General features: G+C 41.8%; 1 protein-coding gene across 3 annotated transcripts in view; it reads left to right on the top strand.

The window, feature by feature from the left end:
• SALL3 (spalt like transcription factor 3) overlaps positions 1 to 15,000 on the top strand; it is a 38,360-nt gene that overhangs the window by 18,781 nt on the left and 4,579 nt on the right. For 2 of the 3 annotated variants that reach the window (XM_029590837.1, XM_029590838.1), the window contains exons 2-4: positions 1 to 1,467; positions 1,684 to 2,024; positions 13,581 to 15,000. The exon at positions 1 to 1,467 is cut by the window's left edge and continues 1,485 nt beyond it; the exon at positions 13,581 to 15,000 is cut by the window's right edge and continues 4,579 nt beyond it. In XM_029590837.1, the coding sequence (XP_029446697.1) occupies positions 1 to 1,467; positions 1,684 to 2,024; positions 13,581 to 14,012 (2,240 nt within the window). In that variant the 3' untranslated portion in view covers positions 14,013 to 15,000. The remainder of the gene's footprint in view (positions 1,468 to 1,683; positions 2,025 to 13,580) is intronic. The other variant, XM_029590839.1, reaches the window with a different exon arrangement.

Below are 15,000 nucleotides of genomic sequence, written 5' to 3'. Positions count from 1 at the left end.
TTCCATATGGAATGTCTTTGCCCCCTGAAAAACCTGTTACAACGTGGCTGGATAGCAAGCCCGTGTTACCAACCATCCCAACCTCAATTGGGCTGCAACTTCCTCCCACTATGCCCAGTGTTAACAATTACAGTGATTCCCCCAGCATCACTCCCATGAGTAGGTCACCCCAGAGGCCATCTCCTGCTTCCAGTGAATGTAATTCTCTGTCTCCAAGCATAAATAATTCTGAATCGGGCATTCCAGTGACTGCAGAATCTCCACAACCTCTTCTAAGTGGCTCTTCCATAACTAAAACTGAACCCGTAACTTTGCCTCCCACAAATGCAAGACCGGGAGAACTTTCTATAAGTGCACAAAATTCCTCAACATCCACAACTTTGAATCCTACAGTGACAGATAGCAGTGTTTCAACAACCCTCCCAAATGCTGTGCTTCCATCTATGCCTGACCAGTTTAAAGCAAAGTTTCCATTTGGAGGTCTGCTTGATTCTATGCAAACATCAGAAACCTCAAAACTGCAACAATTAGTGGAGAACATTGATAAGAAAATGACAGATCCAAATCAGTGTGTCATTTGTCACCGTGTGCTTAGTTGTCAGAGTGCTCTCAAGATGCATTACAGAACACATACAGGAGAAAGACCATTTAAATGCAAAATTTGTGGACGTGCCTTCACTACAAAAGGCAATCTGAAAACACATTTTGGCGTTCATCGAGCGAAGCCCCCGCTCAGAGTGCAACATTCATGTCCCATTTGTCAGAAGAAATTTACAAATGCTGTTGTTCTCCAGCAACATATTCGTATGCATATGGGTGGACAGATTCCAAACACGCCATTACCAGAGGGCTTCCAAGATGCAATGGACTCAGACTTTTCCTATGATGAAAAGAATCTTGAAACAGTAAGTAATTATGATGATGATCTTGATGACAATTCCATGGAGGAGGATCTTGACTTAAAGGATACTGCAAGTGACTCTTCCAAGCTGCTTGTATCTTACCCCGGGTCATCTCCCACCTCCCCGCCCTCTGTAATCTCTAGTATTGCTGCTCTGGAGAATCAAATGAAAATGATGGACTCTGTCATGAACTCTCAGCAGCTGATTAGCTTAAAATCCATGGAAAATGGGTCGGGGGAAAGCGATCATTTAAGCAATGATTCCTCGTCAGCGGTTGGTGATCTGGAAAGTCAGAGTGCAGGCAGTCCAGCCATGTCAGAATCATCTTCGTCCATGCAAATTTTGTCTCCTGCAAACAGCAATAGTGAAAGTCTTAGATCAAAATCACCAGGTCTTAGCAGCCAGGAGGAAACACCAGAAATACAGTTAAAGGTAGAAAAGCCTGATTCCCCAACACCTGCTCATGAAAATGGAGGTGCACTAGATCTGACTTCCACCAATCCGGGCAGACCAGTCATCAAAGAGGAGGCTCCTTTTAGCCTGCTGTTCCTGAACAGAGAACGTGGTAAGTTTAAAAGTACCGTTTGTAATGTCTGTGGCAAGCCTTTTGCTTGCAAAAGTGCATTGGAAATTCACTATCGCAGCCACACTAAAGAACGTCCCTTTGTTTGTACAATCTGCAGTCGTGGGTGTTCCACTATGGGTAATTTAAAACAGCACTTGCTGACGCACAAATTAAAAGTGCTTCCTTCTCAGTTATTTGAACCCAACTTTACTCTAGGTCCCAGCCAAACCACTCCTAACCTGGTCACCAGCACCGCGCCTGCCATGATCAAAACGGAAGTGAATGGTCACAGCAAGTCGATCTCACTGGGCGAGGCCCCCCACCTCCCAGCCGGAATCCAGGTTCCTGCTGCACCACAGACGGCGATGAGTCCAGGCGTCGCCCCTATGCTGGCACCCCCGCCGCGACGGACTCCCAAGCAGCACAACTGCCACTCATGTGGGAAGACCTTCTCCTCAGCAAGTGCACTACAGATACATGAGCGCACCCACACTGGTGAAAAGCCATTTGGTTGCACAATCTGTGGTAGAGCTTTTACCACAAAAGGGAATCTTAAGGTAAGGAGAAATCTCTCAAATCTTACACACACAAAAAAAAAACCCATAAGGAATTTAGAGTTTAAAGTGTATGACAATTTTTACTGTTGACCACGGTCACTGTTGTTTCATGGCAGATGCAATGTGAAATAAGCACTAGGCATTCCCTCTGAGATGGTGCTCACCGTAATCACGAGCTCCATCACTGGGTTTGTTTGTTTTTAAAGAACTATGGTGGTTAGTGCAAAAAGAGAAAAATGTCAGAAGAATAAATGAAAGAACTGTGCTGATTTCAAAAATACAAAGCTGAAAAAAAAAAAGAGAGGGGAGATGGCCTTGTGGTGCCCTTGTATACTTATATTCTGGGCTTTGCTCTCCCCCTCTTCCCCCACCAGTAGAGCACCTCTGCCATGCCCTGCACATTCATCTTCAAAAGTTACAAGCAGAGGCCACCCAGTGGCTCAGAAGCAGTGCTGCGTGGCTTCCATGCAGAGCGGCCCTGGCTTGATCCCTGAGGCGGGACGTCTGCACCCCTAGCTGTTTGCAGCCCCCTCAGGGAGGGGGAAGGAACTGTCGTTGCTCAGGAGTGGTGCTTGATGGCTTAGATTCAGACTCCCTGATACAGGATTCCAGAAGGAGCTCTTGTGCACAGCTTCCTGGGCCTCGGGATTGCTGGTGCAGCGAGAAGGGTCTATGAAAATAGGAGAAAAATTCCTAGCTAGTGGCAGTTGAAGGCTCGGGGTACCAGAATCCCTGCATTGCTTCCGACTGAGCTTGAAGAAAAAGTAGGAACGGCCGGGCAAATAGAAAAAAAATAAAAGGAGCCCAGTGCTAATCTGCTAACTGCACTGTGCTTGGTATTTTTCCTTAGTGTAATAAATATACTGTCTGTTTTCATTTCAAGTGCAGGAAGGAACTAAAGATTATTGTAAAAAGAAAAAAAAAATAATCTTGATCCTTAATGACGTTTCAGCTCCCTTGTAAAAGATGAGTTAAGTGCAGTTAACAGAGATACAAAACAGAAGATTATGTTCCAGGCAGCTTAACAGAAAAAAAATGCATAGCATATGTTGGACCCATTTCTAAGCCAGTTATCTGGCTAAATCACTATTTACCCTGGTAAATTAGCCTGGTTAAAAGTTGACTTCCTCTGGCCATCTTAAATTTTGTGCAGGCATTCTCAGTGCACATACCTGTAGCTGGAGTTAAAAATGAGGCGTATCTGGGGGTAGTGGTGAGTGTTCAGGCCAGGAGAGGAAAACAGCACGTGAAAGACAAATGTACGCACATTGGCTGTTCCCCCCCCACACACTCCCCCCCCCCCCCCCTTGGCCTTCCACACAAATAGCAGGCTCACAGTACAAGCGCCTTTTCTAGGAGCATACTCGGCTGCAGCTGCCCCAGCCAGTTTCCCTCTTGGAAAATAGCTGCCTCCGAGTATGTGCGTACAGAATTGCTCGCCTGCCTTGCTGTGAGGCGGGCTGTTCAAATATGCCCCCCTACTAATGCACAGGAAATGGCTGGGTTAGCCCAGGTAATGCCATCTCCTTTCACGTCACGTCTTCCAAGCATTCAGCCTCCCCCTGGCTGGTTCCCAGAAACTTAAAATTCCCCCATGGAACCTGCCAGCAGGTTGAAACAGGGTTCGTTTTAACATTCCCTTGCTCTCCCCTGTAGAATTTGAATTTAAGCAGAAGTCCGTTGCTTGTTGGACGTAGCTGAGGGGGGAGATAATGCTGTTGAATTCGGGAATAAAGAATGCCTGGGGAAACACGGTACTGGAGAAGTCTAGGAAAAGGAAGCCTGAATTACCACGCGTGTCGCCATAGTCCCATCATAAAACCCATGCACACTTGTCAAATTTGGCCAAGTCTCGTTGGTCTTTTCAAAGTCCAAAGATACTTAATAAAACATTCTAATAGCAGTTATCAAGGTAAAGCAATGGCAGGAGGGGAAGAGATTCTCTCTCTAGCAAAAAAAAATAAATCTGAATTTGCTGATGTGCAACATATGTCTGTTCCCGCTTCTGAGTTTTTGGTAAAGCAGTTAACAGATTGAAGGAAACGAATAAAGAAAATAGGAAAGGACACAGCACACACTAGTTTCAGGGGAACACACAGAAAGGGTTGTCGGCTTTGCAGAAGTTTAAAACCTGCCGACATTGGGCGACCCTGCTAGTAAGGCTTTAATTCGTGCAGGCAATTTGACACTGACCGCTGGGTCAAGTGAGTATCATCAAGAGGGAGATAACAAAATGAACTGGCTCTTAGCCCTTGAATGTGACAGCACTCAATAAGGAAAATATAGCACTACTGTTCTCAAGATTTGGAATATGTGGTATACAGTTTATTTTCATTTTGATTCGGAGGGAATGCCTGGTGTAAGATTATCTGTCTGAAACTGCAGTGGCATGGATTGCTCAGTTTGTCTTAGTAGTTGGCATTTTACTATTGCCAAGACAAGAAAAAAAGAAACTAATTAACAAAAAAAATAATCTTTCGTAAAGTGCAGTTTATTAATAAAGCACTGAAAACAGTGATCCATCACAAATATCATTACACGTCTCATGTTGGTGATGTTATGACACGGATCAGAGTACTGCCAAGAACTGGACGTATGCACAGTGTGGCACTCTTCCGGACCCAGATGCTCATATGATTATAAAATGGATTTTTGAAAAAGCATAACGAGAATCGTTTTCTCACCCAATAAACTGGGCCTATTATTTCAGACGCTTGGTTCATATGTCGGAAGTATACCTGTTGTCGTTACAGCTCACAGATGTTCAGAGAATGTCAGTTCACTGCTTTTCCTTTATCCATTTCATAATACATCTGATCATTAATAAAGCATGTCACTCTGGAAGTGTGTGATAGTGGAGCACTTCCCTAGAATAAGGCACAGATTAACGAATGAAGGTGGGCGTGGCACAGAGCTGGAGAAATGAAGAGAGAGTTTCTTAAATGCGCAATTCTAATTATTTTCATTAGTTGCATTAGTTTTAATAAGCTGTTTGTCAACTTTTATATTTCTGAACAACATCCACTTTTTGTGAAGCTATCTTGGAGGCATGCATTTTGAATACTTGACTTTCGTTTACTGCACAGTATTTGATTTCAGGGTTTCTTTTATAAGTCCCTGTTGAGTGTTTTGGTTATTTAAGATTTATGCCTGTGAAAATGTGTACGAGTTAAATATATTTTGCGGGAGCTAGTCTAATGGTTCAGTGGTACCAAGCAGGCAACCCTGCTTCGATTCCTGACTCAGATTCTGTGTCATAAAGGGTCCTATTTAACAAAAATGACCTTGCCGCTTAAGCTGTTTTAAGGGTACAAAAGATTCAAATTAGTCAATCTGATAGATTCAGAGCTTAAGCATCATCAAGTCTGATTAAGCAGCTAGATATATTTTTCCTGAATATGGTCCTTCAAACTGACAACTCGAGGAGACTTAAGGCAAGATAGAAGTCTCAGAGAAGCATTTTTCTGCATCTACAGTGGGAACTGCTTATTGTCCCTCACAGCTACAGGAGACCATTACAATATCTGACCATAGTGTGAGAGGCAGGCAGAATGCAAAAACCGGGGAGGCCTCATCCATGATGGAGTGAAAGCACTTAACGTAGAGGTGGATCTATCTGGGTAGCCTTTTTCATGCCTTCCATTACTGTACCCCAAAATAGGAACATAGAACATATCATATGTGCTAATAGACATAGAGCTGTGTATAGGGAGCAAGCACTCAACAAGGAAGCTACATATAAAAGAGGACCTATCAGATAAAGGTTAATATGTGTATTTTCCACATCACCACACAATGGATATCAATTTGTCTTTTTATGAGGACAATTTTCAAAATTGCAGGCGGGTGCTAAGTCCAGGGGGTACTTTTATTGGTGGATTTTGCACTAGTTCTTGGATAGATTTGCTCTTTGAAAATTGCTCAAGGAAAAAGTACTCCAAAGAAAACCTCCTTTTCCTACGGGTAGATTTTCTGGCCAAAACAACTTGCATAGTATTGAAAATGTGAAATTGCATGTGTTGTTGCCTCCCTCCCACCAAGCCTAACCCTACTTGGGAACACCTTCACAAAAATGCAAGTAGAAAATGCATTGTAGAAAAACACACCTACGTTTACCCACATACAGGGTGTGACATTTTCAAATAGCCTATTTACCCAGTTAAAAAGCTTTGAAAACTGCCCTCTATATTACTGGTCAATAGTTAGGCAAGAACCATGATTTACAAGTATTGTAATCACAGATTAATTGTAAGACCCATCTATTGCCACTTAACAGAGAAAATAAAGCTGGTTTCTGACTAATGGATTTGCATCCAGTACGGTGTAATACCACAACCAACTAATTAAGTACTATAGACTGACAGTGAGCAATGGTCAGGTCAATGGTTGGTGAGGCCCTCAGGCGAAGCAGAGTGTCTCCCCCTCTCCACTGGTTTTAGCTCTAGGGAAGACCATTTTGAAAGGTAATATATTAATCCATCGCTTTATTAAATAGATAGGATATTTTCAGTAGTTTAGATTTCTCCCATAAACAGCTGTTGCCATAGAGATTGCCGTTCGTTTACAGCTCCAAGTAGCTCTTAGGTCATTAATTCTCAACCACTGTGGCCAATCGTGAAGCTCTGTGTTGGACCATATGTTCCATGCTATTTACAAGCATGATTTAAGTACACACATATGCTGTCACTACCACAAAACTGGGAAAAATTGCTGACAAAATGAAGACCACATGGGAAAACTCAGAAATGCAATGTGTTTTTATATATGTCTACATATGCAAACATACAGGTATACTAGATTTTCACAGATGCAATATAAAACTTTCTGTACAGAATGCTTTATTTCCAAGAATTGCAAACAGTTTTTGTATTATATTATGAATGATCATCTGTTGGGTTTTTTTAATGGTGGAGCACTGAATTAGTGGCTTAATCATTTATAAAACTAGAAATGTGTCTGGAAACTTCTGGTACTCATGCTTACTTTTCATGATTATATGGAAAGTGGTCAAGCTCGAGAGTTGAAGTCTGGTGGACATCAAGGTTGCAAACAAATAAAAAGATAATAGGTAAATAAAGATATTCCCATTTTAAACTAAATCTGCTTACAAAACCAGTGTAAATATATTTATCTGCTAGCTTTCCTGGAAACAAAGTGTTTTTGAGTAGATGGGAATCATTTTAACATGAAAAACACTTTTTTTTTCTATTCAAATTTTACCAGTTCTGTGTGCAATGATGCCCCTATTTCCATATATTAGTACACAAAGGCTGTTTGGCCCTAGAAAGAATCCAATACTAAAGAAAGCTAAATTTAGCCTTGATAGAGACTCTGGTTGACAAAACTTGTACAAGTAGACAGTTTTTTCCCCTACACAAAATATTTAGAGGTTAACTCACTCATTTTGTGGCCAGAAAGGGGGCTGAGCCAAATAGCTTGTCTGCAGACTGGTGAGAAAAATATATTTTCGGTTCCAAACTGGAGGAGAGGCTACATGGGAGGCAAAAATAGGGGCAAAGAGGATGAAAATGAGTGTGTAATGAAGCATTTGGCATCCGCATTCATCCAGGCCATGAAGTGCATGTATTGCCTTATTTTCCTGTGTCACTCTAGTGATGTTAGTTCCCATGAAAAGGTGAGGAAACAACACTGAGCATCCTTTTTGCCTTGCTGTCAATGTGATCTTGTGGCACGAAGCCAAAAAATGCCTGCACATGGATCATTTGCATGCTCTCTGAAACAGTTATTCACCCCAGCTCCATAGGAATCAATGGAGATAATTATTCTCACACATGCAGTAAATTTGAGATATTGAGATCATGCACAGCACACATGGCTTATGAAGGGAGGACCATTTTTGTCATGGTGTGTGCAAATCAGATTCATTTGGAGAATCTGATTTGCTTATGAATGAGGGAAATCCTTATTATAGTCAGAAAACAAACTGTCAATGCTTTAGCAAGCTGCAGGGCATGAGGAATTGCTAATGTGCAAGGCAAGCATGTGTCCTAACAAAAAGCAAAATACACTTGCTTCCAATTGCACAATTCTACATCCTTCACACACAGCTGTCCCCTCCATGAAGAGGCAACGTTCAGAGAACATTTGCCACACACTTTTGCATTACATACACCATAAAGTCCTCAATCCCTGTATTGCTGTTGTGACCTCACAACTTTGCAGTCCCCATTCACATAGGCCAGCAAGTATGGGGACCCTTACTACTGGAGCCTCATCATTCACACAAGGGCTCCATCACAGCATCACCTTCCTTGTATCTCCAGCATTTATGCCACAACAGAGCAAGTGCTGCTTTCATGCATTACCATCCTACCATATAGCCATCATACATATTGACTGGCATAGTGCCTTTTAGGCTAAGATATCCTGCTGTTGCTACTCTAAACTAGGATGCACATCAGTACTCATGAGATAACCATGCAATGTATACATATGGACACTTTTGGAGGCCAAAACAGTGAAAGTTGCCACTCACCTGTCTTGCCATTTCTCTAAAAAAAACCAACTATTTATAATCAGGCAGAACACAGGATACATTTCAGCTATGTTTAGGCAGCACAAACAGACCTGGGATCTGCTGCTGGAAATGCCTCTCCTTTACGGTTGTGCTGACATCCTTAACTGAGATAAGAAGGTGTTAGCTAGGGCCAGCACCTCTGCTGTGACCACCAGCTACCCTTATTCCTACAGCAAGTTATCTGGGACCACTAATTAAGACAAAGAGTACTTTTGGTGGGTCCTACTACCAGCTTCAGTAAGTCTGCCATTCCTTGTCTCCTGTCTTTCAGTACGAGAAGGACAGGCTCTGCACACCTTGTTGTGGAGTCCGGTGTGTGTTGCTAGGCTGATTGTAACTCCTTTTTCTAGAATATCATGTTATTTTGTACTTGTTGGATTCAGTTATCTAATGTGTGTCTTCTTATTTCTGGATGTTTTTCTGAGCAATGTACACACTAAGGGACTTTCTCCTGGTCTAGGGCTCAGAGTGTAGACATCCTGTCTCCTGGATAAATAGGAGGCAGAAGTGGAGGGGGTGAGGGGTGCCACAGTGGTTGAAGGAGAAAAAACTCAGGGGTATGAGGGCTCAGAAAACCAGTTGTGACTGCTAAAGGTCATCTACCACCACATTTCCCTTTACATGTCTATCATTTTTCCATCATGGAGTTTGGAATTTGTGTCAAGTATCTTTTCTTGTCATGTTTTGGTTCTATCTGGTATACTGCTGTAGCATCTGCTGTGTGCTTGTGTGTTATCTGTTCCAACTTGAACATTATGCCTGCTTCTTTCTTCATTCTCTCCTTGTTGTACTTTTGTATATGTGCGTGCTGAGACCTTGTTTCCCTTCTTTGCTTTGGCCACGATCTGTTGCGTGTAATGGAAAAGTGTATGCTGTTTTTATCTTCCTAGGGGTAGTGTCTACAACTAGCTTTGTTTTGTGCATTACATGACAGGAATGAACCTCACTCCTAAACCAGGGTGTGACTGTTGGGTACAATCTCAATTTCTCAAATTCACTGCTAGTGCTCTTCATAATACTTGCGCTGTGCCAAGGAGAGCCGGGTCTGTCATCTTCCTTGTCCATATCTTTCTTGGTTACCTAGTAGGTTCTTTCTTCTGTGTATCCTGCCTGTGCATTATGGGGTAGATTTTATAAATGTACGCCTGCGCGTACTTTTGTTCGCGCACCAGGCGCAAACAAAAATCCGGGGTCGGTGCACACAAGGGGGTGCACATTTGTGCACCTTGCACGCGCCGAGCCCTGCGCGCGCTGCCTGTTCCCTCCGGCCTCCTCCCACCTTCCCCTCCCTAACCCACCCCCCCCCCAGCTCTATCTGCACCCCCCCTACCTTTATCGTGAAAGTTACGCCTACGCCGATCGGCCGCTGCCGCGCAATTCCCCGGCCTGGGAGCGATTTCGGAGGCCTTGGCCACGCCCCCGGGCCGGCACCATGCCCCCGACACGCCCCCGGAACGCCCCAAACGTCGCACCGCCCCCGACACGCCCCCTAGCAAAGCCCCGGGACTTACGCGCGTCCCGGGGCTTGCGCGCACCGCCGAGCCTATGCAAAATTGGCTCGGCGCACGCAGGGGTTTTTGAAAGGGTTACGCGCATAACTTCTGCAAGTAACCCTTTTAAAATCTACCTCTATTTGTTCATGCTTCTTAGTGCAACTGTTACCCCTTTATATCTGAGTTTCTCCCCAATTCTTCTCTTTTCCTGACTACCCAGAGCATGGAGCAGCCTCTACAAAGGACCAGTGTCCTGCAGACCAGGCATGTCGCTCCTGGATACATGGCACGCATTCCCGGCGTTTGCTCTGGAGGTGTACTTGTATGTCCTGTCTACTTTCCTGCTTTATATGTGTGTTGCTTTCTGATTTGTATGGGTGGCATCCTGAGTGACTGTCCTTTTTTTTTTTTTTTCGGTCTGCCCCATACAAACATGCTCATGCTTTGCTTCCAGGAACCAAGAAAGACCCTTTCCCTGCCATGGTTCCAGAAGATCAGCATCCTCGTTCCTGCCCACCCCTTCAGTAAGGGAGAAGGAATTCCAATTTTACATTTTCTTCTTTTTATTGTCATTTGGCATCCTTTGTAGGTGGGTTCCTGAACTTAGTAGCTGGTATGTGTGCAAGAATGATGGATGTGAGTGCAGAAGCATAAGTGCCTGTGTACAGGGTCAGTCCTGATAGGGATCAGCTGTAAGAGAGACTGTGAGACAGAGGTATGAATAGGGATAGCTGAGAGGGTGGGCTACAGGCAGATAGTGGATGGAGATATTTGTGCAGTCTGTAAGGATATCAGTGCTACCTTTAACAGACAAAATGCAATGCCATGTGGCCATTACCGTGGCACTGTCTCTTTAAAAGCATTCAGAAATGATTCCAGATGGAAGTTTTTGGCAGCTCTTTCTGGAAATGATTTTCCAATTCCATTCCCATGAAATCAGCTAGGGCAGGACTTCCCAGCGCTGTCCACGTGAGCCTATAGCCAGATGAGTTTTCAGGATACTCCCAATGAATATGCATAAGATTAATTTGTATATACACTAGGTCTCCAGTGTAGGCATATTAATTGTGGACATTTTGAAAACCTGACTGGCTGTGGGATCCCAAGAATCGATTTGGGAAGCCCTGAGACAGTGAAAGGAAATAGCGTGACTCAGGCTGGCTCCCAAAATTTTCCAAGGGTGAAAATGAAAATTTAAAAAAATCAATTTTTCTTCCCTTAAGAAAGACGGAAACTACTCAGAAAAAAGGAAAACCACTGGGACTTCTGGACTGAGCTGGAATAAATCTATCCAGTGTGAAGGCCTTGGGAAGTGAACATTTATCAGCAGAAATGGAGGCGAGGAAGAACCTAATCATGGGGAGTAGATGCAGGCTCTTACAAATAACTTTTAGTGAGTTTGAAAACATCCCAAATAATGGCAGAATCTTTTTCAAAAGTAGATATTTGGGAAATCCCAAAATCCCTCTGTTCTTCAACTCCTGGAGACCAAAAAGGGATGAATCAATCCCTTTTTTTATAATAAAAGAGTGGGGCATAAGTTTGATACTGCCCACAGGGCTTGAGGCTCTGGGAGAACAAACGGCAAGCTCATTTTCAAAGGGAAACTCCTCGTGCAGTTTGAAAAACGCAGTTGGCGCACTCAACGTGAGGATACTTGTATCTGTGCACTTTTTCGCCTGCATGGAAACGGGTGCAAAGAATATACAGAGGATTTCAAATGAAATCTCCACGCATACTGTCATTCTTCCCTACCTAACCACCCCTTTTTAAAACTCTTTCAGTTTCAAAATACAAGCAAGCATAAATACAGCTTGACAGAAAACGAGGAATAGCATCCAAAAAAAAAAAAAAAAAAGTCACAAAGGTATCATATAAATAAAAAAAAAAAAGAATTGCATTACCCTATACCAAGTCCACAATCATGGGGAATAAAGGACCAATGGAACAGCCTCACTAACATGAGGAAAGAAATGATGATAAAGGTTAAACCGAACTACATTAATAAATCAACCACATTTCACAGCAAATCAAGTGGATCCAGAGTTAGCAGCGAGATTCACAGCAACCTTCCCAGCTAATAAATCTTTTAATCGATTCAGTTCAAAAAAAGGTATATGTATTTCAATCCAATTTAATTAAACATTTAGCAAGAAAACAAAGGAAAAATCCCCACACCCACCCCCAATAAACTGAAAACTGTATACCACTACCTTTTTTTTCATGTGGATACTTTTACCCATATATAGAGATGTCGGAAGGGACAATTTTCAAAACTTCGTTTTAACACAGTAAACTGAGTGTACCTACGTGAAAACCTCTCATTATTGTGCCCATCGTTCTTTTTACATATGGCTTTTCAATTCTGTGTTTTTTTAACATGTATATTTTTCCTGCTAAAACAAATACTGTCCACCCATGAGCACTTTGTGTCCTGCAAAGCTAACAGATATGTGATTCCCTATTGTTCTTTTTCTTCTAAGATGAAATATTATTCCGTGTAATTACATTTACTGTAGTGAGCAGTGTTAGTTTAAAATTAATTTGAATAGAATTATTTATCCACAACCTTTTTTTATCTTTGCTCATAGCCCTGGCCACTGATCTGTGAGCTATCAGAGATTTATTTATGTATTTATTTTTACATAAATAGGATGCCTATTTTGAAGATTCTGATGTCCTGTAAAATATACATGATTTTTTTTTTTAATTTAGGGATAATCTTTTAATTTTGTATATACACATACTGCTAGTGAAGTCAGAAGTGGAGAATGGATTCTGAGGGATGGAATAGTAACTGACAAAGGATTATATTCAGCAGAAGATAATATTGCCTCTGGAGGTTACACTTTTCTCCCAGGGAGCAAACCTTTTTCTTTCTTGGGCAACTGCAGTAGATTTTTATGCTATTTCCTAAAATTTAGGAACCATAAGCATGATATTTTCAGTGTGAACTATTGACTGGTTAGTAGTTCACGTTACAGTATTGATTGCTTATTTTATGTTTGCCCATGTGATTTTGTCTTCACCAATAATATCTACAAATGTAACATTTAAGATATTTATTTATTTATATATTTGGGATCAGACACAATATTGTGAATCAGTCACAGTTAGAATCTCCATTCACACTGAGATGTTACCTGACAGCTGAGGTTTTTCTGAATCATGATCAGAGAAAATGGTAAGGAAATGATCAAATTAAAAAGGGTAAAAAAAAAAAATCATTTCTGCGTATTCTGGATCATGATGCAACGAACCACTGCCCCCGTAAATGAATACATAGTCCATTCTCCAATACATGTATTAATATTTTTATAGTTCTTGAAAAATGCAGGATTTTGTTCACAGTTTTCATGACTAAATATGTGTGCATAAGTCATATCTTGTTGAAAATGCCAAGTCTTTAGCTTTGCCACTTATTATCAAAGGTCCTCCTGGTAAAAGTGCCAAGTGTCTGAGCACTCTACCTGAACATACTTATTTGTGGACATTTCTTTCTTTGCTATTTTTTTTTTCATGCAGGTGCACATGGGGACTCATATGTGGAATAATGCCCCTGCAAGACGTGGTCGGCGCCTCTCGGTGGAAAATCCCATGGCTTTGTTAGGAGGCGACGCGCTGAAGTTTTCTGAGATGTTCCAAAAGGATTTGGCAGCTCGAGCAATGAACGTTGACCCAAATTTCTGGAACCAATATGCTGCTGCTATCACCAATGGACTTGCTATGAAAAACAATGAAATTTCTGTCATACAGAATGGAGGCATTCCCCAACTCCCAGTAAGTTTAGGTGGAGGTGCAATTCCACCCTTAAGTAACATTTCTAGTGGAATGGACCGAGCTCGCACTGGCAGCACCCCACCCATTCTTAGCATGGACAAAGTAAGTTCAGAATCCAGCACCAATCGACCATTCACAAGGTTCATTGAGGAGAATAAGGAGATCGGTATAAACTAAATGCATTCAACTTAAAGAAACTACTACCAGGCCACTCGGCAACACAACGTTTTGTTTTGTTTCCTGTACAATTATTTTGAAATTTAGCCACAGTCTCCTGATCCAGCTGCCTAGATTTCCCTCTCCATAGAATAAAAAAACCCTAATTTTGTGGCTATTGGAAAGATATCTTTCGAGATGCTCATGATCAGCGGTTAAACTGACTGTTACCAAGGATGTTGAAATCTTTTTGGCATAAGGCAGTGAATACCAGCTGGAGGATGGGAACTGAAGGAGAATACACGCTGTTCACCCTTGTGTCCTACAGAGCTCACTGTCAGTGGATAAAAGAGGGGGCTTCGCGACAACATTCTTATCAAAACTTATTTGCTGGTTTTTGTTCAAATTAGTTAGAAATTTGAACTCTGTTTTTAGGAATCTTAATATTACATAAGTGATTTAGTACTCCCCAATGCTGTGTATTATTACAGTATCCTTTGTCTGTAGTATTTATAATGTTAAGATTATGCGGGTAACAGACAATATACTAGCCCCAACCTTAAATGAAGCTTTTTGTACTGCAAACTACATCTGGCTTTGTGATCTTTTCTTAGCAAGTTTTGTTTTCCTATGATCAAGTGAAATTTAATTCAAGCAGGCAAAATTGTGAAGTTTTATTGGGAAAGATAGCATGCTTTTCATGTGCAAGTACTTGTCAGTAACAACCCTTTTTATTTAAATATTTGTAGCTGCTATGTGGACAGTTGTTCTATTAAATGAAGAAAAAACAAACCCCCATGTGATGTGGACTGTAGCTCAATGATTGGAAAACAAGTTACAGACAAACCTTATCACTATAAATTATTCACAACATTATAAAGCGTTGTGGGTTAAATACTTCATGTTATCAACGCTGTACAATAAAGGGTAATGTTTGTATAATGTGGTTGCAAACTCTTAATTTATACTATTGCACTTTTAGTATTTTGTATTAGGGAGGTTTGTCTAT

This window comes from Rhinatrema bivittatum, chromosome 2 (genome assembly GCF_901001135.1).
Source record: "Rhinatrema bivittatum chromosome 2, aRhiBiv1.1, whole genome shotgun sequence".
In the NCBI taxonomy this organism is placed as follows: Eukaryota; Metazoa; Chordata; class Amphibia; order Gymnophiona; family Rhinatrematidae; genus Rhinatrema; species Rhinatrema bivittatum.
This window is presented reverse-complemented; position numbering and strand designations above follow the sequence as displayed.